The sequence below is a fragment of the Bombina bombina genome, chromosome 1, assembly GCF_027579735.1.
Source record: "Bombina bombina isolate aBomBom1 chromosome 1, aBomBom1.pri, whole genome shotgun sequence".
Lineage (NCBI taxonomy): Eukaryota > Metazoa > Chordata > Amphibia > Anura > Bombinatoridae > Bombina > Bombina bombina.
The window spans coordinates 1,265,717,477-1,265,742,427 of record NC_069499.1 but is presented as its reverse complement, the minus strand read 5'-3'; the positions used below and the strand labels follow the sequence as shown (position 1 = coordinate 1,265,742,427).

Sequence of the window (24,951 nt, the reverse complement as noted above, 5' to 3'; positions counted from 1 at the left end):
TTTCTGGACCAGCACTTTCAGTTTGTGGCTTATCCTTTCGGGCTGGCCACGGCACCCAGAATTTTCACAAAGGTTCTGGGGTCTTTGCTGGCGGTTCTAAGACCACGGGGCATTGCAGTGGCGCCTTATCTGGATGATATTCTGATTCAGGTGCCATCTTGTCAACAAGCAGGGTCCCATACCGACATTGTACTGTCCTTCCTGAGGACTCACGGGTGGAAGGTAAATATGGAAAAAGAGTTCTTTAATCCCGAAAACAAGGGTGTCTTTCTTGGGAACTGTAATCGATTCTATATCCATGAAGATTTTTCTGACAGAGGTCAGGAAATCAAAGATTCTAGATACCTGTCAAACCCTTCAGTCCAATCCTTGGCTGTCAGTGGCCCAGTGTATGGAGTTAAGCGGACTGATGGTGGCGGCAATGGACATCATTCTGTTTGCTCGGTTTCACCTCAGACCTCTGCAGTTAAATATGCTCAGGCTGTGGAATGGAGATTATGCAGACTTATCTCCTCGGATAACCCTGGAGCAGGAGACAAGGGATTTGCTTCAATGGTGGTTGTCTCTGGATCATCTATCCCAGGGAACATGCTTTCGCAGACCATCCTGGGTGATTGTGACAACAGATGTCAGCCTTCTAGGGTGGGGGGCTGTCTGGGGTCCTATAAAAGCTCAGGGAGTGTGGACTCCCGGCGGAGTCTGTTATTCCTATAAACATCCTGGAACTGAGAGCGATCTTCAATGCTCTTCTGGCCTGGCCTCAGTTGGCTTCGGCTCAGTTCATCAGATTCCAGACGGACAACATAACGACAGTGGCCTACATCAATCATCAAGGAGGAACAAGGAGTTCCTTAGCAATGATCGAGGTAGCCAAGATAATCCGGTGGGCGGAGGCCTATTCTTGTCATCTGTCAGTGATTCATATCCCAGGGGTGGACAACTGGGAGGCGGACTTTCGAGCAGGCAGACTTTTCATCCGGGAGAGTGGGAACTCCATCCGGAAGTGTTCTCCAACCTGATTCTCAAATGGGGTCGGCCGGAGTTTGATCTTATGGCATCTCGTCAGAATGCCAAGCTTCCGAGATAGATGCTCTGGCGTTTCCTTGGTCCTTCAGTCTTGCATACCTATTTCCTCCGTTTGGGCTTCTTCCTCGAATCATTGCTCGAATCAAACAGGAGAGGGCATCAGTGATCCTCATTGCTCCGGCGTGGCCTCGCAGGATTTGGTATGCCGATCTGGTGGACATGTCATCCCTGCCACCTTGGAGACTGCCATTAAGGAAGGATCTTCTCATTCAAGGGCCCTTCACCCAAATCTAGCTTCTCTGAAGCTGACTGCTTGGAGATTGAACGCTTAATCCTATCCAAGCAGGGTTTTTCTGATTCGGTCATAGAGACCTTAATTCAGGCACGTAAACCTGTAACTAGAAAGATTTACCATAAGATATGGCGTAAATATCTTTATTGGTGTGAATCCAAGGGCTACTCATGGAGTAGAGTTAGAATTCCCAGAATTTTGTCCTTTCTCCAAGACGGATTGGAGAAGGGTTTATCGGCAAGTTCCCTAAAGGGTCAGATCTCTGCCTTATCTTTTTTGTTACACAAACGTCTGGCGGATGTACCAGATGTTCATTCCTTTTGTCAGGCTTTGGTTATAATCAAGCCTGTGTTTGAACCAACAATTTAGTTCTTAAAGTTCTTCAAGGGGCTCCGTTTGAGCCTATGCATTCCTTAGATATTAAGTTATTATCTTGGAAAGTTTTATTTCTTGTTGCCATTTCTTCGGCTCGAAGAGTGTCTGAGCTTTCGGCATTACAATACAATTCACCTTACCTTATTTTTCATTTGGATAAGGTAGTTTTACGTACTAAACTAGAGTTCCTTCCTAAGGTTGTTTCAAACAGGAACATTAATCAGGAAATTGTTGTTCCTTCCTTGTGTCCTAATCCTTCTTCTCCAAAGGAACGTCTTTTGCACAATTTGGATGTGGTCCGTGCTTTGAAATTTTATTTACAAGCGACTAAGGACTTTCGTCAGTCGTCTTCTTTGTTTTTCGTTTTCTCTCTGAAACGTAAGGGTCAGAAAGCTACGGCTACCTCTTTCTTTTTGGTTGAAGAGTATCATCCGTTTTGCATATGAGACTGCTGGGCAGCAGCCTCCTGAAAGAGTTACGGCTCATTCCACTAGGGCTGTTGCTTCCTCATAGGCATTTAAAAATGAAGCTTCTGTAGAACAGATTTGCAAGGCTGCAACTTGGTCTTCTCTTCACACTTTTTATAAATTTTACAAATTTGATACTTTTGCCTCGGCTGAGGCTGCTTTTGCGAGAAAGGTTCTTCAAGCAGTGGTGCCTTCCGTTTAGGTTTCCTGTCTTGTCCCTCCCTTTTCATCTGTGTACTCTAGCTTTGGTATTGTATCCCACAAGTAAGGATGAAATCTGTGGACTCATCGTGTCTTTAAAAAGAAAAGAAAATTTATGCTTACCTGATAAATGTATTTCTTTTTATACACAATGAGTCCACGGCCCGCCCTGTTCTCTGAGACAGGTTATTATTTTTTGTAAACTTCAGACACCTCTGCATCTTGGCTTTTCCTTTCTCCTCCTAACTTCGGTCGAATGACTGGAGTGGGAGGGAAGGGAGGAGCTATATATAGCAGCTCTGCTGTGGTGCTCTTTGCCTCCTCCTGCTGACCAGGAGGTGAAATCCCACAAGTAAGGATGAAATCCGTGGACTCATCGTGTCTAAAAAGAAATAAATTTAACAGGTAAGCATACATTTTCTTTCCACATTGTTTTATATAATCTTAATTATTAGAGCAGTTTCTTTTAGCCCTTATATATTCTCAGGTTAGATCCAAAAAATTAACAGACTCAGGATTATGTTCTCCTATAAATTTCAAACCACAAACATTGTCATTGAAATAACTGCAAAAGCAGTCAGCCTCAAATATAAAAAGCAGATCGTCAATATAGCTAAGAAAAAAAATAATTATTCTATCCTTGAAAGGATTCCTGTCTCCAAAGACGTGGAACGGCTCCCACCAATCCATAAACAGGTTGGCATAGGAGGGGGAAAATTTAGCCCCCATAGCTGTTCCACGCCTCTGGAGAAAGAACTCATTTCCAAACATAAAAAAAATATAAGTTTTAAGAGATATTCAATGGCTCTAAGCATTAGTGAAGCGAAAAGACAGCTACATGATAAGGAAGTGTATTCAAAAACTAACAGGTAATCCTACCAAAGAATTCAAAAATGAAATGATGGGTATAATCCTTATGGCCAAACATGAAAATATTATTAGTTTATCTACCAAAGAGGCACTTATACCGCAAAATCCAGTGACTCCAGTCTTTCATTATTTCCCTAAACTACATAAAGACCCTATTTGCCCACCAGGGCGTCCAATTATTGCTGGGATTAATTCTCTTAATGAACCATTCTCAGATTTAGTTGATACATTTTTACAACCTTTGGTAAAAGGGTGTTTAAACTATGTACAGGATACTACAGCATTACTAAGTAAACTAATCAACATTAAGTGGAAAATAAACTACAGGTTTTTGGTGGTAGATGTAGCTTCACTATATACATGTATTGAACATGAAAAAGGTATAACTGCTATGGAATTCTTTTTTGCACGATCGCGTGGTTTCAATTTGTCTACATCGGAACAGTTGTTCCGATGTAGACACTTTAACCCTGTCGCGAAAGGGTTAAAATAAATACAAACTTGCCTGTAAAATAAAAATAAAACCTAAGCTAGCTACAATGTAAATATTAGTTATATTGTAGCTAGCTTAGGGTTTATTTTATAGGTAAATATTTAGTTTTAAATAGGAATTATTTAGTTAATGATAGGAATTTTTAGTTAGATTTATTTTAATTATATTTAAGTTAGGGGGTGTTAGGGTTAACTTAGGTTTAGGGGTTAATAAATTTAATATAGTGGCGGCGACGTTGGGGGAGGCAGATTAGGGGTTAATAAATGTAGGTGGCAGCGACGTTGGGGACAGCAGATTGGGGTAAATAATATTTAACTAGGTTTTGCGAGGAGGGAGTGCAGCGGTTTAGGGGTTAATATGTTTATTATAGTGGCGGCGATGTCGGGAGCGGCAGATTAGGGGTTAATAATTTTATTTTAGTGTTTGCGATGCGGGAGGGCCTCGGTTTAGGGGTTAATAGGTAGTTTATGGGTGTTAGTGTACTTTTTAACACTTTAGTTATGAGTTTTATGCTACGGCTTTGTAGTGTAAAACTCATAACTACTGACTTTAGAATGTGTTACGAATCTTGCAGGATAGGCTGTACCGCTCACTTTATGGCCCCCCCCAAAAAAGCTTGTAATACAGGCGCTATGGAAGTCCCAATTAAAAAAGACTATACGCAAATTGCGTAAGTTGATTTGCGGTAAGGCCAAAAAAGTGTGCGTGACAGCTTTACTTACAAGACTCGTAATAGCAGCGGTAGTGAAAAAGCAGCGTTATGAGCCTTAACGCTGCTTTTTTACTCATAACGCAAGACTCGTAATCTAGCCGTAAGTATGTTCTTTTTGTACACATATATCAGTATGTATACTTCTAAGAATATATTCTGCGTATAATTTCAACAATATAAAATAGACTATATTTTTCATTTACACATACTAAAATATTGATAATCTACTGATGTACAATAATAAGTAGTTTTTTTAAAATTAAATATTCTAAAACTTTAAAATTTAGGTAGATTCAATTAATTCTCTAAGTGTCAGTAAGGATAAACTAACTTAGATTTGCATTTATTAGTGTCTATAAGGATTTCTAATAGTATAGAATAAAAAAATCTGTATATAAGATATTATGTTTCAAATGACACAGAATTATTCTATATTTTTTTAAAAAAAAACGTATTATAATATCGATTTTTTTAGATCTAAGAAAGATACAGATTCTATCAAATTTTTGAATTAAACTGTTTTGATATAAATGTGTTCATTTTCTTTTGGCAAACAATTTAAATCTATTCGGTAACTTGACATAAACTGTGCATTGTTTATACCATTTGTTATGTATTTGTAACGCAATGTTGCTATAAGGGGTAATTTACCTTTAAGAATTTGCTACAAAGCAGTATGCGGTCTAGACTACAATTATGCAGTGACCAAGTGCGCATGCGCACAAAACATGTCTGTGTTAGGTCTTGAGTTTGTTTTAATTTGTGCTACTCCAGCTGATATGCTGTTATGATTTTAACTCTTGAATAATACATTTGTGTTTTTCTTTTGCATGATGTACCGAGTCCACGGATTCATCCTAACTTGTGGGATATTGTCCTTCCTGACAGGAAGTAGCAAAGAGAGCACCACAGCAGAGCTGTCTATATAGCTCTCCGCTTAACTCCACCCCCAGTCATTCTCTTTGCTGGCTCTAAGCAGGAAGAGTAAAGAGAAGAGGTGTTAAACTGTTAGTTTTATTTTATCTTCAATCAAGTGTTTGTTATTTTTAAATGGTACCGGTGTTGTACTATTTACTCTCAGGCATGACATAGATGAAGGTTTCTGCCTGGAGGATGATGATCTTAGCATTTGTAACTAAGGTCCACTGCTGTTCCCACATGAGCTGAGGAGTACAGGAAAACTTCAGTGTGAGGAACGGTTTCTTGCTATACAGCAATGAGGTATGTTCATTCATATTTTCTGCAGAGACTGTGTTAACTCAGAAAGGCTGACAGTGTCCCCATTAGGGGAAGGGTAAGCAGTAATCCTAGTGTTATCAGAGGTTTTTACTAGCTTGCATAAAGGGTTTGTTATGTGAATTTGGGACAAACGTTTTTGTGTCTGGGAGTAACGTTTTCTGTTTTATGGGACATTTGCTTGAGGGTTCTTTGGGGTTGTTTATAATCCACATGGCTTTCAGGCAGGGTTTGTTAGTTTTGTGTAGGCCCCAGCAACATCGAGTGAGGTGGGCGGGACCTACTTTTACAAGCAACAAGCAACTTCTCCAGAGGTCCTGATAGTCTTCTGAGGGACTAATTGAAGCTTTAAACCCCATATTATTGCTTCCTAAGGGCAGGTAGGGCCACAGCAGAACTGTGGCAAGGTGCTTTAGGAGGTTTTAACCGGTTTTAGACATATTTCAATCCGTTTTTTTCATTTGGGGGTTTATTGCTTATTAACTTGTGGTGCAATCCTTCTAAAGCTTAGTGGGTACACTGTTAAAATTTCAGAAAAATTTAAGCAATTTTAACCTTTTTTTGCAGTTTGTGTATGCCTTTTTTTCTCTTAAAGGCACCGTACCGTTTTTGAAAATTGTGTTTTTTTTCATTAAATAAAGTGTTTTCCAAACTTGCTTGCTTTATTACTAGTCTGTTAAACATGTCTGACACTGAGAAAACTCATTGTTCAATTTGTTTAGAAGCCATTGTGGAACCCCCTCTTAGAATGTGTCCCACTTGTACTGATATGTCTATAAATTGCAAACAGCATATTTTGACTTATAAAAGTTTGGCATTAGATGATTCTCAGACAGAAGGAAATCAGGTTTTGCCATCTAGTTCTCCCCAAGTGTCACAACCAGTAACGCCCGCACAAGCGACGCCAAGTACTTCTAGTGCGTCTAATTCATTCACCTTGCAAGATATGGCTTCAGTTATGAATAATACCCTCACAGAGGTTTTATCTAAGCTGCCTGGGTTGCAAGGGAAGCGCAGTAGCTCTGGGTTAAGAACAAATGCTGAGCCTTCTGACGCTTTAGTAGCTGTAGCCGATATTCCCTCACAATGTTCTGAGGTAGGGATGAGGGATTTGCTGTCTGAGGGAGAGATTTCTGATTCAGGTAAGATGTTCTCTCAGACAGATTCAGATATGACGGCATTTAAATTTAAGCTAGAGCACCTCCGCTTATTGCTCAGGGAGGTTTTAGCTACTCTGGATGATTGTGACCCTATTGTAGTTCCAGAGAAATTGTGTAAAATGGACAAATATTTAGAGGTTCCTGTTTACACTCATGTGTTTCCGGTCCCTAAGAGGATTTAGGACATTGTTACTAAGGAGTGGGATAAACCAGGTATTCCGTTCTCTCCCCATAAAGGACTCATGGCAGACGGTCCCTAAGGTGGAGGGAGCTATTTCTACCCTGGCTAAGCGTACAACTATACCTATTGAAGACAGTTGTGCTTTCATTGATCCTATGGATAAAAAATTAGAGGATCTCCTAAAGAAAATTTTTGTTCATCAAGGTTTTCTTCTTCAACCTATAGCATGCATTGTTCTTGTAACCACTGCAGCTGCCTTTTGGTTTGAGGCTCTAGAAGTGGCTCTTCAGATGGAGACCCCACTAGATGATATTTTGGACAGAATTAAGGCTCTTAAGTTGGCTAATTCTTTTATTACAGACGCCGCTTTTCATCTTGCTAAATTAGCGGCTAAGAATTCAGGTTTTGCCATTTTAGCGTGTAGAGCGTTATGGCTAAAGTCCTGGTCAGATGATGTGTCATCTAAATCATTTCAGACATTACTGGAGGGAAGGGTCATACCCTCCTTCAGGATAAGTCAAATAAGACAAGGACCAAACAAAATATTTTCTTTTCCTTTCGAAACTTCAAGAGTGGTCCCTCTACCTCTTCCCCTGCTGCAAAGCAAGAGGGGAACTTTCCTCAATCCAAGCCAACCTGGAGACCTAATCAGGCTTGGAACAAGGGTAAACAGGCCAAAAAGCCTGCTGCTGCCACTAAGTCAGCATGAAGGGGTAGCCCCCAATCCGGGACCGGATCTAGTAGGGGGCAGACTCTCTCTCTTTGCTCAGGCCTGGGCAAGAGACGTTCAGGATTCCTGGGCAGTAGAAATTGTAACCCAGGGATACCTTCTAGATTTCAAGGATTCCCCTCCAAGGGGGAGGTTCCATCTTTCTCAATTGTCTGTAAATCCGACAAAAAGAGAGGCGTTCTTGCGCTGTGTAGAAGACCTTTTTACCATGGGAGTGATCTGCCCAGTTCCAAAAGCAGAACAGGGGCAGGGGTTCTACTCCAATCTGTTTATAGTTCCCAAAAAGGGGGGAACCTTCAGACCAATTCTGGATCCTTAACCAATTCCTAAGAGTTCCATCTTTCAAGATGGAGACCATTCGGACTATCTTACCATTGATCCAGGAGGGTCAATATATGACCACCGTGGACTTAAAGGATGCGTATCTGCACATTCCTATCCACAAAGATCATCACCAGTTCTTCAGGTTCGCCTTTCTGGACAAGCATTATCAGTTTGTGGCTCTTCCTTTCGGGTTGACCACAGTGCCGCAAATCTTCACGAAGGTGCTAGGGTCCCTTCTGGCAGTTCTAAGGCCACAGGGCATAGCAGTGGCGCCTTATCTAGACAACATTCTAATTCAAGCATTGTCCTTCCATCTAGCCAAGTCTCACACGGACTTAGTGTTGGCCTTTCTAAGGTCTCACGGGTGGAAAGTGAACGTAAAAAAAGAGTTCTCTTTCCCCCCACACAAGAGTTTCATTTCTAGGGACTCTGATAGACTCGGTGGACATGAAAATATTTCTGACGGAGGTCAGGAAATCAAAGATTTTGTCCACCTGCTGAGCTCTTCATTCCATTCCTCGGCCGTCAGTGGCTCAGTGTATGGAGGTAATCGGACTAATGGTAGCGGCAATGGACATAGTTCCGTTTGCTTGCTTGCATCTCAGACCACTGCAACTATGCCTGCTCAATCAGTTGAATGGGGATTATGTGGATTTATCTACTCAGATAAATCTGGATCAAGAGACCAGAGACTCCCTTCTTTGGTGGTTGTAACAGGATCATCTGTCCCAGGGAATGTGTTTCCGCAGGCCAGAATGGGTTATAGTGACAACGGATGTCAGTCTTCTGGGCTGGAGTGCAGTCTGGAATTCCCTGAAAGCTCAGAGTTTGTGGACTCGGGAGGAGGCTCTCCTACCGATAAATATTCTGGAATTAAGAGCGATATTCAATGCTCTCCAGGCATGGCCTCAGCTGGCTTCGGCCAGATTCATCAGGTTTCAGTCGAACAACATCACGACTGTGGCTTATATCAATCATCAGGGCGGAACAAAGAGTTCCTTACCAAGGATAATCCAAAGGGCAGAGGCTCACTCTTGCCATCTGTCAGCGATCTATATCCCAGGTGTAGAGAACTGGGAGGCAGATTTTCTAAGTCGTCAGACTTTTCATCCGGGGTAGTGGGAACTCCATCCGGAGGTGTTTGCTCAGCTGGTTCGGCTATGGGGCACACCAGAGTTGGATCTGATGGCGTCTCGTCAGAACGCCAAACTTCCTCGTAACGGCTCCAGGTCAAGGGATCCTCAGGCTGTACTGATAGATGCTCTAGCAGTACCCTGGTCGTTCAACCTGGCTTATGTGTTTCCACCTTTCCCTCTCCTTCCACGTCTGATTGCCAGAATCAAACAGGAGAGAGCATTGGTGATTTTGATAGCGCCTGCGTGGCCACGCAGGACTTGGTATGCAGACCTGGTGGAAATGTCATCCCTTCCACCATGGTCTCTGCCATTGAGACAGGACCTTCTGATTCAAGGTCAATTCAAGCATCCAAATCTAATTTCTCTGCAACTGACTGCTTGGAGATTGAACGCTTGACTCTATCAAAGCGGGGTTTCTCTGAGTCAGTCATAAATACCTTGATTCAGGCTCGAAAGCCTGTTACCAGGAAAATTTATCATAAGATATGGCGTAAATATATTTTTTGGTGCGAATCCAAAGGCTTCTCCTGGAGTAAAATCAGGATTCCTAGGATTTTGTCTTTTCTCCAAGAGGGATTGGAGAAATGATTATCAGCTAGTTCCCTAAAGGGACAGATATCTGCTCTGTCTATTTTGTTGCACAAGCGTCTGGCAGATGTTCTAGACGTTCAGGCTTTTTGTCAGGCTTTAGTTAGAATTAAGCCTGTGTTTAAACCTATTGCTCCGCCATAAAGTCTAAATTTAGTTCTTTTATCTTGGAAAGTTTTGTTCCTAGTTGCTATCTCTTCAGATCGAAGAGTTTCTGAACTATCTGCAATACAATGTGACTCTCCTTATCTTTGCTGATAAGGTGGTTTTGCGTACCAAGCCTGGGTTCCTACCTAAGGTTGTTACTAACAGGAATATCAATCAAGAAATTGTTGTTCCTTCTCTGTGTCCTAATCCTTCTTGTTAGAAGGAACGTCTGTTGCACAACTTGGACGTGGTTCCTGCTTTGAAATTTTATTTGCAGGCAACCAAAGATTTTCGTCAAACATCTTCTTTGTTTGTTGTCTATTCTGGAAAGTGTAGGGGTCAAAGGTCTACGGCGACTTCTCTTTCCTTTTGGCTGAAAAGCATCATCCGTTTGTCTTATGGGACTGCTGGACAGCAGCCTCCTGAAAGGATTACAGATCATTCTACTAGAGCGGTAGCTTCCACATGGGCTTTTAAAAATGATGCTTCTGTTGAACAGATTTGCTTCATACCTTTTCAAAATTTTATAAATTTGATACTTTTGCTTCTTCGGAGGCTATTTTTGGGAGAAAGGTTTTGCAAGCAGTGGTGCCTTCCGTTTAGGTTCCTGTCTTGTCCCTCCCTTCATCCGTGTCCTAAAGCTTTGGAATTGGTATCCCACAAGTGGACTCGGTACATCATGCAAAAGAAAACAAAATTTATTCTTACCTGATAAATTTCTTTCTTTTGCGATGTACCGAGTCCACGGCCCGCCCTGTCTATTCAAGACAGATAGTATTTTTTTATGTAAACTTCAGTCACCTCTGCACCTTTATAGTTTCTCCTTTTCTTCCTTGGCCTTCGGTCGAATGACTGGGGGTGGAGTTAAGGGGGGAGCTATGTAGACCGCTCTGCTGTGGTGCTCTCTTTGCTACTTCCTGTCAGGAAGGACAATATCCCACAAGTTAGGATGAATCCGTGGACTCGGTACATCGGAAAAGAAAGAAATTTATCAGGTAAGCATAAATTTTGCTTTTTACAATTGAGGAGAGGAGAGGATTCTTTTGCCACTGTGCGCCTACTTTTTTTGGATATATATGAATCAATTTGGCGTGGTTAACAGACCGGGCTTTGACTGCACTTGCTAAACACTTCTCTTCTGACTACCACCACTCTCCATGGTGCCATGTTCCTGAGACTTTCCTGGTAATCTTGATTATAGCTACATATATTGGGATCTCTTTGTGCGCTATTATACAGTTTTTCTTCTGTGTGTGTGTGTGTCGTACCACACAGCAACGTATATATCCATCTGAGCTCCAGGAAGCTCCAGCAGTCTTGGCTGTTAAGTTACAGCCGAGAGCTGGAGTTCCTGAGCTCCAGGCATCTGTCTACATATGGAACCAGAGCACGATCGGTGCTCTGGTTCCATATGAGGGCAGATGCCAGATCGTTACACACAGTGACACTGTCTGTGTCACTGTGTAACGATTACCTGCTGGTGCGGGAGGGAATCCGGGAGGCGGGGGCGGCCCAGCAGGGGAGGGAGGAGCGAGGCGGCAGAAGTGGGATGCAGCCATAAACAAAAAAAAGGGAAAGGGCACTATGCTACAGAAAAATTAGGTTGTGGGGGGTCCTAACTAATGATCGCGGTAGGGAGGGAGGTTGGGGACCACTACACTGCAGAAAATTATTTAAAACATGTATCAAATATTATATAGAAATTAATTTTATAGATTCTGGCAGACAGAGATTGTGGGCACTAGTTAGAGGTATTTTGGGCAAGTTTTTCTCTGAAAGTCCCGGTAGTGAAGGGGTTAAGTCATTATGAAGTCATTACCTTTTTTTTTACCTAATCGTCTGTTAAATATTAGTATGCTCCAAAATGAACTACTACTACTAATATATATTTAGATGTTAGTTACAATGAGTGACCCTTCTGTTCTGTTCCTAGTGCACGTTACAGTTATCAGATCTCCTGCAGCAGGTCCCTGAGCCTGTGTTTTATGAGCTCTTCTTTTCCTACACCAATAGCAGTGGAGCCAGCTTGTTGTGGCCCGTTCCTGTGTGGAATTCAGATCTTCAAGCCAGCACCAGTAAGCTGATTATTTACTGCTTTAATAAAAATCTAAATAGTTGACTATGTGGTTTGATTACATTTTTTATTCTTTGTCATATACAGATTTTGGGGCCTATCTATCAAGCTCCGAAAGGAGCTTGACGGCCCGTGTTTCTGGCGAGTCTTCAGACTCGCTAGAAACAGCAGTTATGAAGCAGCGGTCACAAAGACCGCTGCTCCATAACTCTGTCCGCCTGCTTTGAGCAGGCGGACAAGAATCGCAACAATTCAATCCGATCGAGTACGATCGGGCTGATTGACAGCTCCCTGCTGGCAGCCCATTGGCCGCGAGTCTGCAGGGGGTGGCGTTGCACCAGCAGCTCTTGTGAGCTGCTGGTGCAGTGTTAAATGAGGAGAGTGTTTTGCTCTCCGCATTCAGCGATGTCTTGCGGACCTGATCCGCACTGTCGGATCAGGTCTGCAAGACATTTCTTAAATATGCCTCCTTGTCTTTTTTGGGACTTCTCATTGTGTGTGTGTAAATATTTTGGGAGCCAGTTCTAACACCTAACATACAAAATGAATCTATATTATTATGTATCATTATGAAAAGTTTGGATGTTACAGCAGATATTGCTAATTATATTCATGTGTTATTATTTTGGTACCTGTTAATAACTGGTAATTTAAAGGGCCATAATACCCAAATGTTTAAACACTTGAAAGTGATGCAGCATAGCTGTAAAAAGCTGACTAGAAAATATCACCTGAACAACTCTATGTAAAAAAGAAAGATATTTTACCTCAAAAGTTTCTCATTAGCCACATCCCATTGTAAAGGACTTCTAAGCAACACATCAGTATGTCTGTCCCAAGACAGCGAAAGGAGCGAGCTTTCGTGCACATTCATCTTATTTACCTATTCAGTGTAAGGAAGTTTACAATGAAATCTCATGAGCGTTAAGTGAAATCTCATGAGATCACAGTAAGAGTTCATGACCTCAGCACTGTTGATGCTGATTGGCTGCTGTTCATTTCTTCATTTTTTTTTTTTTACCTGCAGCTGGGCTGCAGCTGAGTATAACTTTTTACACAGAACTTACTCTGGTGAGCTGAGGAGATTGTGAGGTAAAATATCTTTTTTACATAGAGATGCTCAGGTGATATTTTCCTGTCAGCTTTTTACAGTTATACTGCATCAGTTTCAAGTGATTTAGCATATGAGTATTATGTCCCTTTAATGATTTAAAATATTTGACATATTTTAGCACTAATGTTGCTCTTATGACTATAATAAAAGTGATAATGTTTAATGATATAAATGTCTTCAGATTCACTCAGCTCTAAACCACTGAGAAGGTTCTTTCTAGTTGACGGCATCTCTGGCAGACAGGGGAGTCTCTCCAGCCAACCCACCTACCTAACTGTAGCTACAGGACTAACCCTCAGGTAAACTGATGTTTGACAAAAATTCTGTTGTATTTTTTTTTATTTTTTATAAACTTTACTTACTGTGGGGTCAGATTACGCTCTAACTGTTTCATGCAAGCGATTTCGGGTTTATTGCACACTGCAGAAAGAGCTCTCGTATTACAACTTGAAAGTAAGTGCGAATGGGCAATTGTGATTTACACTAGAATGATTACTGCGACCTCAGAGCTTTTTAGCAAAACTAAAGTGTCACAAAACACATCAAAAATACATTACAAAGTACAGTTACACTTTTAAAAACACTATCTAATAAAATGTATTAAAAAAAAAATATTGCACAAAAATGTTCTAAGGGCTGAAAGATATGAGGTCTTAGGTATCAGAAAAATAAAGGCTGACAAAGGGCTTTAATATAGATATACATACATATACATGTCTCAGTTTTCATATATACAGATATATACTGTATATAGATATATAGATATATAGATAGATAGATAGATAGATAGATAGATAGATAGATAATTGCTATGGAGCCCTTTGCGGTCAAGTAGCTGAAAGCATATCAAATCATATTTATGAAATTTTCTATTTAATAAAGTGTTATATTGTGTATTTACTATAAATATTTCACATTCTAATGTTCTTCACATAGGGTAATATGTTTTACCCCAAAAAAATAATTATATATTTATATATATAAACATGTTCTGCTGTGTGAAGAACATTAGAATGTAATATATTCATATTTTCATGTCGGGTAAGTGCACTTTAGAAAATGTCATCGAGTGTGCATGCGAGTAGGGTTTTAGGTTTTTTTTTTCCCACTTTTCATTCTCAGTTGAAGTCTAAGGGGCAGGGACGAAACTACAGGGGGTGCAGAGGTCGCAGGTGCTACTGGGCCCCTGAGGGTGGGGGCCCAGCATTAAAAAAAAAAAAAAAATTATATATATTTTTTTTATATTTTTTTTTTATAAAAAACGTTAACCTACCACTGCCTACACTGATATCATGTGAGTGTGACATGACTACAGGGGTTAGTGTTTCTGTTTTACCCATTGGTGTTTATGTGTGTGTGTGTGTGTGCGTATGTATGTGACTGTGTGTGTATTTATGCATGTATGTGTGTATGTTTGTGGAACCAGCAAATTACAGACCTTGTTACTACAGCATGGGGGGGCAGGGGGTAAACAGTGTCACTATACAGTACCACTATATACAGTATGGGGGGGTGGACCATGCCACTGACTACTGTGGTCACTTAATAAAGTACTGGGCTGGTAGGGTCAGGCCAGCCATCTCACCAGCAGATTACAGACTGTGTCACTAACTTACTATATACAGTACTGGTGGGTTAAATAGTGTCACTATATATATATATATATACAGTAATAGGGGGTCAGACCATCTCACAGACTGTGGGCACAGGGTACCTCCTTTTGCAGACATGTAATCTGATTCACATTTTTTTTCTGTGTTAAATGTAAAAAATGTTTTTTAAAAAATGTATTAAATTCACCTTTTTTTGGAGGGGGAGGGGCGGTGGGGGGCCCCTTCTTAGATTCTTGCAGCTGGGCCCTGTGGTTTCTAGTTACACCTCTGCTAAGGGGGAATACATTAACCCGGTCGGATATTCGAAGTTCAGCTTTCCATTTGTAATACAAGCGCTACCCGACTCCTGCAAAAAACATACTTTTAGCGGAGTTAACGTGCAATCGATAAATAGCGCTCCACTCGTAATCTAGCCTTGTGAAGGATACATATGAAATATTATTCCCGCATAAAGATCTGCAGTTCACTTCATGGGTCCATTATTTTGACCATGAAGTTACAGGTCTAGGTAGGCATTTAAATGGGCAGCAGCATTAAGCTAAGACTTAAAGTGACTTTGTACTGTAAAATTTTCTCCATTTTAATATGTTCTCAATAATCCATTTCACCTGCTGGAGGGTATTCAATTGTTTACAAATAGCTCATTTACCTTTATTTTGTCATTTGAAGTTGCTGATTTTTTTCCTGTTAAAACCACCACTTATACTGAAAATATCAATATGTTTGTATTCTCTGAAGAAAAGCTATGTAAACAAGAATCTGCAGCAGCCAGTGGGTTGCAGTGACAGATAATAACATGTTAATTTTCAATTGCTAACTTTTGTGTATAGAAAAAGAGATAAAATAAAGAGGCATGTGTGTTTAGAGAAATAGCTAAAATACATATTTCCTCTTTTTTAGCCCATTTAAATGGACAGTGTTTTCAATGAGAAAAAGCAGTTATTTCTCCAACATAGGTGTGTCCGGTCCACGGCGTCATCCTTACTTGTGGGATATTCTCTTCCCCAACAGGAAATGGCAAAGAGCCCAGCAAAGCTGGTCACATGATCCCTCCTAGGCTCCGCCTACCCCAGTCATTCTCTTTGCCGTTGTACAGGCAACATCTCCACGGAGATGGCTTAGAGTTTTTTAGTGTTTAACTGTAGTTTTTATTATTCAATCAAGAGTTTGTTATTTTAAAATAGTGCTGGTATGTACTATTTACTCAGAAACAGAAAAGAGATGAAGATTTCTGTTTGTATGAGGAAAATGATTTTAGCACCGTAACTAAAATCCATGGCTGTTCCACACAGGACTGTTGAGAGCAATTAACTTCAGTTGGGGGAACAGTGTGCAGTCTCTTACTGCTTGAGGTATGACACATTCTAACAAGACGATGTAATGCTGGAAGCTGTCATTTTCCCTATGGGATCCGGTAAGCCATGTTTATTAAGATAGTAAATAAGGGCTTCAAAAAGGGCTTATTAAGACTGTAGACTTTTTCTGGGCTAAATCGATTCATTATTAACACATATTTAGCCTTGAGGAATCATTTATTCTGGGTATTTTAATATGATTATATCGGCAGGCACTGTTTTTGACACCTTATTCTTTAGGGGCTTTCCCTAATCATAGTCAGAGCCTCATTTTCGCGCCGGTATGGCGCACTTGTTTTTGAGGACAGCATGGCATGCAGCTGCATGTGTGTGGAGCTCTGATACATAGAAAAGTCTTTCTGAAGGCATCATTTGGTATCGTATTCCCCTTTGGGCTTGGTTGGGTCTCAGCAAAGCAGATTCCAGGGACTGTAAAGGGGTTAAATATAAAAACGGCTCCGGTTCCGTTATTTTAAGGGTTAAAGCTTCCAAATTTGGTGTGCAATACTTTTAAGGCTTTAAGACACTGTGGTGAAATTTTGGTGAATTTTGAACAATTCCTTCATACTTTTTCGTAATTGCAGTAATAAAGTGTGTTTAGTTTAAAATTTAAAGTGACAGTAACGGTTTTATTTTAAAACGTTTTTTGTGCTTTGTTATCAAGTTTATGCCTGTTTAACATGTCTGAACTACCAGATAGATTGTGTTCTGACTGTGGGGAAACCAAGGTTCCTTCTCATTTAACTATATTTATTTTATGTCATAAAAAAATTTAGTAAAAATGATGCCCAAGATGATTCCTCAAGTGAGGGGAGTAAGCATGGTACTGCATCATCCCCTCCTTCGTCTACACCAGTCTTGCCCATACAGGAGGCCCCTAGTACATCTAGTGCGCCAATACTCCTTACTATGCAACATTTAACGGCTGTAATGGATAATTCTATCAAAAACATTTTAGCCAATATGCCCACTTATCAGTGAAAGCGCGACTGCTCTGTTTTAGAAAATTCTGTAGAGCATGAGAACGCTAATGATATGGTTTCTGAAGGGCCCCTACACCAGTCTGAGGGGGCCAGGGAGGTTTTGTCTGAGGGAGAAATTTCAGATTCAGGAAACATTTCTCAACAAGCTGAACCTGATGTGATTACTTTTAAATTTAAGTTGGAACATCTCCGCGCTCTGCTTAAGGAGGTGTTATCCAATTTGGATGATTGTGATTATCTGGTCATTCCAGAACCACTATGTAAAATGGAAAAGTTCTTAGAGGCCCCGGGGCCCCCCGAAGCTTTTCCTATATCCAAGCGGGTGGCGTACATTGTTAGTAAGAATGGGACAGGCCCGGTATACCTTTAGTACCTCCCCCCATATTTATAAAATTGTTTTCCTATAGTCGACCCCAGAAAGGACTGATGGCAGACAGTCCCCAAGGTCGAGGGGGCGGTTTCTACTCTACACAAGCGCGCCACTATACCCATAGAAGATAGTTGTGCTTTCCAAGATCCTATGGATAAAGAATTAGAAGGTCTGCTAAAGATGTTTGTTCAGCAAGGTTCCCTTCTACAACCAATTGCATGCATTGTCCCTGTCACTGCAGCCGCGTGTTTCTAGTTTGATGAGCTAGGAAAGGCGATTATTAGTAATTCTTCTTCTTATGAGGAGATTATGGACAGAATTCGTGCTCTTAAATTGGCTAATTCTTTCACCCTAGACGCCACCTTGCAATTGGCTAGGTTAGCGGCGAAAAAATTCTGGGTTTGCTATTGTGGCGCAGAGCGCTTTGGTTAAAATCTTGGGCAGCGGATGCGTCTTCCAAGAACAAATTGCTTGACATTCCTTTCAAGGGGAAAACACTCTTTGGCCCTGACTTGAAAGAGATTATCTCTGATATCACTGGGGGCAAGGGCCACGCCCTTCCTCAGGATAGGTCTTTTCAAGACCAAAAATAAACCTAAGTTTCGTCCCTTTCGCAGAAACGGATCAGCCCCAAGGGCTACGTCCTCTAAGCAGGAAGGTAATACTTCTCAAGCTAATCCAGCCTGGAGGCCTATGCAAGGCTGGAACAAAGGAAAGCAGGCCAGGAAACCTGCCACTGCTACCAAGACAGCATGAAATGCGGGCCCCCGATCCGGGACCGGATCTGGTGGGGGGCAGACTCTCTCTCTTCGCTCAGGCTGGGGCAAGAGATGTTCTGGATCCTTGGGCGCTAGAAATAGTCTCCCAAGGTTATTCTCTGGAGTTCAAGGGGCTTCCTCCAAGGGGGAGGTTCCACAGGTCTCAGTTGTCTTCAGACCACTTAAGAAGACAGGCATTCTTACATTGGGTAGAAGACCTGCTAAAAATGGGAGTGATTCATCCTGTTCCATTAGGAGAACAAGGGATGGGGTTCTACTCCAATCTGTTCATAGTTCCCAAAAAAAGAGGGAACGTTCAGACCAATCTTAGATCTCAAGATCTTGAACAAGTTTCTCAAGGTTCCATCGTTCATGATGGAAACCATTCGAACACTTCTTCCTTCCATCCAGGAAGGTCAATTCATGACCAAGGTGGATTTCAAGGATGCGTATCTACATATTCCTATCCACAAGGAACATCATCGGTTCCTAAGGTTTGAATTCCTGGACAAGCATTTCCAGTTCGTGGCGTTTTCTTTCGGATTAGCCACTGCTCCTAGGATTTTCTCATAGGTACTAGGGTCCCTTCTGGCGGTGCTAAGACCAAGGGGCATTGCTGTAGTACCTTACTGGGACGACATTCTGATTCGAGCGTCGTTCCTTCCTCAAGTAAAGGCTCACACGGACATTGTCCTGGCCTTTCTCAGATCTCACGGATGGAAAGTGAACGTGGAAAAGAGTTCTCTATCTCCGTCAACGAGGGTTCCCTTCTTGGGAACTATAATAGACTCCTTAGAAATGAGGATTTTTCTGACAGAAGCCAGAAAAACAAAACTTCTAGACTCTTGTCGGATACTTCATTCCGTTCCTCTTCCTTCCATAGCGCAGTGCATGGAAGTGATAGGTTTGATGGTAGCGGCAATGGACATAGTTCCTTTGGTGCGCATTCATCTAAGACCATTACAACTGTTCATGCTCAGTCAGTGGAATGGGGACTATTCAGACTTGTCTCCGAAGATACAAGTAAATCAGAGGACCAGAGACTCATTCCGTTGGTGGCTGTCCCTGGACAACCTGTCTCAAGGGATGACCTTCCGCAGACCAGAGTGGGTCATTGTCACGACCGAGGCCAGTCTGATGGGCTGGGGCGCGGTCTGGGGATCCCTGAAAGCTCAGGGTCTTTGGTCTCGGGTAGAATCTCTTCTACCGATAAATATTCTGGAACTGAGAGCGATATTCAATGCTCTCAAAGCTTGGCCTCAGCTAGCGAGGGCCAAGTTCATACATCAACCATCAGGGGGGAACAAGGAGTTCCCTAGCGATGGAAGAAGTGACCAAAATCATTCTATGGGCGGAGTCTCACTCCTGCCACCTGTCTGCTATCCACATCCCAGGAGTGGAAAATTGGGAAGCGGATTTTCTGAGTCGTCAGACATTGCATCCGGGGGAGTGGGAACTCCATCCGGAAATCTTTGCCCAAGTCACTCAACCGTGGGGCATTCCAGACATGGATCTGATGGCCTCTCGTCAGAACTTCAGAGTTCCTTACTACGGGTACAGATCCAGGGATCCCAAGGCGGCTCTAGTGGATGCACTAGTAGCACCTTGGACCTTCAAACTAGCTTATGTGTTCCCGCCGTTTCCTCTCATCCCCAGGCTGGTAGCCAGGATCAATCAGGAGAGGGCGTCGGTGATTTTGATAGCTCCTGCGTGGCCACGCAGGACTTGGTATGCAGATCTGGTGAATATGTCATCGGCTCCACCATGGAAGCTACCTTTGAGACGAGACCTTCTTGTTCTAGGTCCGTTCGACCCACTCCAGCTGACTGCTTGGAGATTGAACGCTTGATCTTATCAAAGCGAGGGTTCTCAGATTCTGTTATTAATACTCTTGTTCAGGCCTGAAAGCCTGTAACCAGAAAAATTACCACATAATTTGGTATATCTGTTGGTGTGAATCTGCAGGATTCCCTTGGGACAAGGTTAAGATTCCTAAGAGTCTATCCTTCCTTCGAGAAGGATTGGAAAAAGGATTATCTGCAAGTTTCTTGATGGGACAGATTTCTGCCTTGTCTGTGTTACTTCACAAAAAGCTGGCAGCTGTGCCAGATGTTCTAGCCTTTGTTCAGGCTCTGGTTAGAATCAAGCCTGTTTACAAAATTTTGACTCCTCCTTGGAGTCTCAACCTAGTTCTTTCAGTTCTTCAGGGGGTTCCGTTTGAACCCTTACATTCCGTTGATATTAAGTTATTATCTTGGAAAGTTTTGTTTTTGGTTGCAATTTCTTCTGCTAGAAGAGTTTCAGAATTATCTGCTCTGCAGTGTTCTTCTCCTTATCTGGTGTTCCATGCAGATAAGGTGGTTTTGCGTACTAAACCTGGTTTTCTTCCAAAAGTTGTTTCTAACAAAAACATTAACCAGGAGATAGTTGTGCCTTCTTTGTGTCCTAATCCAGTTTCAAAGAAGGAATGTTTGTTGCACAACTTGGATGTAGTTCGTGCTCTCAAATTTTACTTAGCAGCTACTAAGGATTTCAGACAAACTTTGTCTTTGTTTGTTGTTTATTCTGGTAAACGGAGAGGTCAAAAAGCAACTTCTACCTCTCTCTCCTTCTGGATTAAAAGCATTATCCGATTGGCTTATGAGACTGCCGGACGGCAGCCTCCTGAAAGAATCACAGCTCACTCCACTAGGGCTGTGGCTTCCACATGGGCCTTCAAGAACGAGGCTTCTGTTGATCAGATATGTAAGGCAGCGACTTGGTCTTCACTGCACACTTTTTCTAAATTTTACAAATTTGATACTTTTGCTTCTTCTGAGGCTATTTTTGGGAGAAAGGTTTTGCAAGCCGTGGTGCCTTCCATTTAGGTGACCTGATTTGCTCCCTCCCTTCATCCGTGTCCTAAAGCTTTGGTATTGGTTCCCACAAGTAAGGATGACGCCGTGGACCGGACACACCTATGTTGGAGAAAACAGAATTTATGTTTACCTGATAAATTACTTTCTCCAACGGTGTGTCCGGTCCACGGCCCGCCCTGGTTTTTTTAATCAGGTCTGATAATTTATTTTCTTTAACTACAGTCACCACGGTAACATATGGTTTCTCCTATGCAAATATTCCTCCTTAACGTCGGTCGAATGACTGGGGTAGGCGGAGCCTAGGAGGGATCATGTGACCAGCTTTGCTGGGCTCTTTGCCATTTCCTGTTGGGGAAGAGAATATCCCACAAGTAAGGATGACGCCGTGGACCGGACACACCGTTGGAGAAAGTAATTTATCAGGTAAACATAAATTCTGTTTTCATATATACAGAAATAATATTAAGGAGCAATTTCCAATGCATTTTTGCTCTGCAGCAGGTATAACAAGTTATTGGAAACAAGTTAAGCAAATTTTACAGTACAATCTGCCTTTAAATTGACCGCGAACACCTTGATATTTTAAAATAAACTGTTTAGTTAAACAGGGTAAAACAACATTGCTAAATACATTATATATTTTTTCCCCATTTTCAAGTAGTTTTGTTCTAAAAATTGTGCAATGGGTGGAGTTTGGCAGTTGAAAAACAATTGCAGCAAACACAATGTTAATTTGTTTTAAAGCTGTTTAAACTTGGCTGACAAGCAGGCCCAGACTAAACATAGGGCTTACAGGTTTTTTGCCTGGTGGGCCAGCCCATTTGTGGGCTCGGGCTAGTTGCTTTAACCCTGCCCAGTTGCAAGCATTTTTATTTGTGCATAATGTTCCTCTAACTGCCATGCTATATCTGTGAGCGAGGTCAAGCCAGTTCTCGATCCCAAATATTATTCAATATGATCCTCCTCATACTACTTGGCTCTGTAGGCTGCTAAATTGCTTCCTGTCTCCTCTGTTGGATTTAATTTCACTGCAAGATTGGTCATATGCCTGGAATATTGCCACTCTCAACAAAATTGTTCTCTTCTTCGGGTCTGCATATGTCTTGTCATCTAGTATCTGCCTAGGGTTCTGTCCTCTAGTACAGGGTTCTTCAAACCACAGGTCAGGACCCATTACTGGGTCACAACACCATGTTTACTGGGTCACAATTTGTGTGTGTGTGCTGTATGAGAGTGTGTGGTATGTGTGTGTTATATGAGGGTGTGTGTGTGTTATATGAGTGTGTGTGTGTTATATGAGTGTGTGTGTGTTATATGAGTGTGTGTGTGTTATATGAGTGTGTGTGTGTTATATGAGTGTGTGTGTGTTATATGAGTGTGTGTGTGTTATATGAGGGTGTGTGTTATATGAGGGTGTGTGTTATATGAGGGTGTGTGTTATATGAGGGTGTGTGTTATATGAGGGTGTGTGTGTTATATGAGGGTGTGTGTGTTATATGAGTGTGTGTGTGTTATATGAGTGTGTGTGTTGTAGGAAAGTGTGCGTGTTGTAGGAAAGTGTGTGGTGTGTGTGTTGTAGGAAAGTGTGTGGTGTGTGTGCGTGTTGTAGGAAAGTGTGTGGTGTGTGTGTTGAATGAGAGTCTGTGGTGTGTGTGTTGAATGAGAGTCTGTGGTGTGTGTGTTGAATGAGAGTCTGTGGTGTGTGTGTGTGTTGTATGAGAGTCTGTGGTGTGTGTGTGTTGTAGGAAAGTCTGTGGTGTGTGTGTTGTATGAGAGTCTGTGGTGTGTGTGTTGTAGGAAAGTGTGTGGTGTGTATGTTGTATGAGAGTGTGTTTGTTATTACTTTTTACAACACTTTCAAATTTGACTGGAATTAGAAATTAAGTACACACAAGTTTTAGTCGCTTAACCAAAAATTGACGCTATCTTGTATATTACTTCATAGATCTCCAGAAAAAAAATAGGGTTGCAAACGTATGGGGTATCATTGCACTAGGTCTTGGGAATTTTTTTTTTGAAGAACCCTGCTCTAGTATATACTTGCTTACTGCCCTATTTGTGTTATCACTATGTAATAACATGACCATGGTCATAACTACAGGAGTCTCATAAGTCTTAATTGAGACCAGGCCCACACATTCTATGGGCCCCTTCTAGCCCTTCAGTCAGTTGTGGAGGAAAACATTTTTTATTTCTTTGTGCGCTATTTATCCCTTATAGCTTGTATGTGATGACAAGTACTCAGGTGCCTGTTATTTTAAGTAACTGTGACTGAACAGGCTGATGAGCAATAAGCTGCTATTCATTATTTAAATTTGAACTTCAATAGTTTCTGTTTTTTATATTTAATAACAACCCATTTGGTGAATACAGTGATATAAGGAACTTATAAACTATAAATCTTTATTTGTAAATGCAACTAGTACATTATACTTGCCAGCTTTGGTGTATGGGCTGCTGTGTCTTAAAATGCCCAGGGCTAAATTTTACTCCCATGCTGGCGCTAATTGCAAGTCAACAGGAATTGTTTTGAAATTGCAAGGTGTTTACTGTCCCTTTAACACTATTATTAAAGCCAGAAAGGATATTTTTTTTAGTTTTCCCTCAATTGCCACTTTTTTTTATAGAAAAAAAAAAATTTGTATTTGAGAGGTGGGTGTGGGGAGGTAAGGGCCAGAGAAAGTAGAAGACATGAGAAGTCAAGTGAGAAAGTATAAGTGACAGAAAGTAAAAGTTACTTACTTTTATAGTCTTAAAGGGCCATAATACCCAAATGTCTAAACATTTGAAAGTGATGCAGTATAGCTGTAAAAAGCTGACTAGAAAATATCACCTGAACATCTCTATGTGAAAAAGAAAGATATTTTACCTCAAAAGTTCCTCAGTAGCCACATCCCATTGTAAAGGACTTCTAAGCAACAAATCAGTATGTCTTTCCCGGGACAGCAGAAGGAGCGAGCTTTCATGCACACTCATCATATTTCCCTATTCAGTGTAAGGAAGTTTACAATGAAATCTCATGGGAGTTAAATTAAATCTCATGAGATCACAGTAAAAGAGTTCATGACCTCAGCACTGTTGATGCTGATTGGCTGCTGTTCATTTCTTCATTTATTTTTATTTTTTTTACCTGCAGCTGGGCTGCAGCTGAGTATAACTTTTTACACAGAACTTACTCTGCTGAGCTGAGGAAATTGTGAGGTAAAATATCTTCCTTTTTTACATAGAGATGCTCAGGTGATATTTTCCTGTCAGCTTTTTACAGTTATACTGCATCAGTTTCAAGTGATTTAGTATATAAGAATTATGTCCCTTTTAAAGGAACATGATATATAATTGTTGAAACATTTGAAAGTGATGCAGCATAGCTGTAAAAAGCTGACTAGAAAATGTCACATAAACGTCTCTATGTAAAAAAAAAAAAAGGAAAATATTTACCTCAAAATTAAGTATTCGCACCCCACAGACAGTAAAGAATGCTAGTCCCAGGACTTGCAAAGGAATGTGCATCTGGCAAGTGCATGCACACTCATTTTGTTTTTCTATTCAGATTAAGGAAGTTTACTGTGAAATCTCATGAAATCACAGCAAAGCAATGCATGTCCCCAGCACTGCAGATTCTGATTGGCTATTGTTTTTTTTGGGGGGGGGGGTTAACTTTACAGCAGCTGAAGTATAACTGTTCACAGAGCACTTACTCTGGTGAGCTAAAAAAAATTGAGGTAAAATGTCTTCTCTTTTTACATAGAGATGTTCAGGTGATATTTTCATGTCAGCTTTTTACAGTTATGCTGCAACACTTTAAGTACTTTAACATAGGAGTATTATGTCCCTTTAAGCAGCATGTGGGAGAAACAGGTGACACATTAACGCAGCTCTATCTATCCT

General features: G+C 41.3%; 1 protein-coding gene across 1 annotated transcript in view; it reads left to right on the top strand.

The window, feature by feature from the left end:
• LOC128648430 (meckelin) overlaps nucleotides 1–24,951 on the top strand; it is a gene marked incomplete in the record, with an annotated part of 154,538 nt that overhangs the window by 69,334 nt on the left and 60,253 nt on the right. The window contains 2 exon segments of the mRNA XM_053701093.1: nucleotides 11,872–12,013; nucleotides 13,308–13,425. Coding sequence (XP_053557068.1) covers nucleotides 11,872–12,013; nucleotides 13,308–13,425 — 260 coding nt within the window.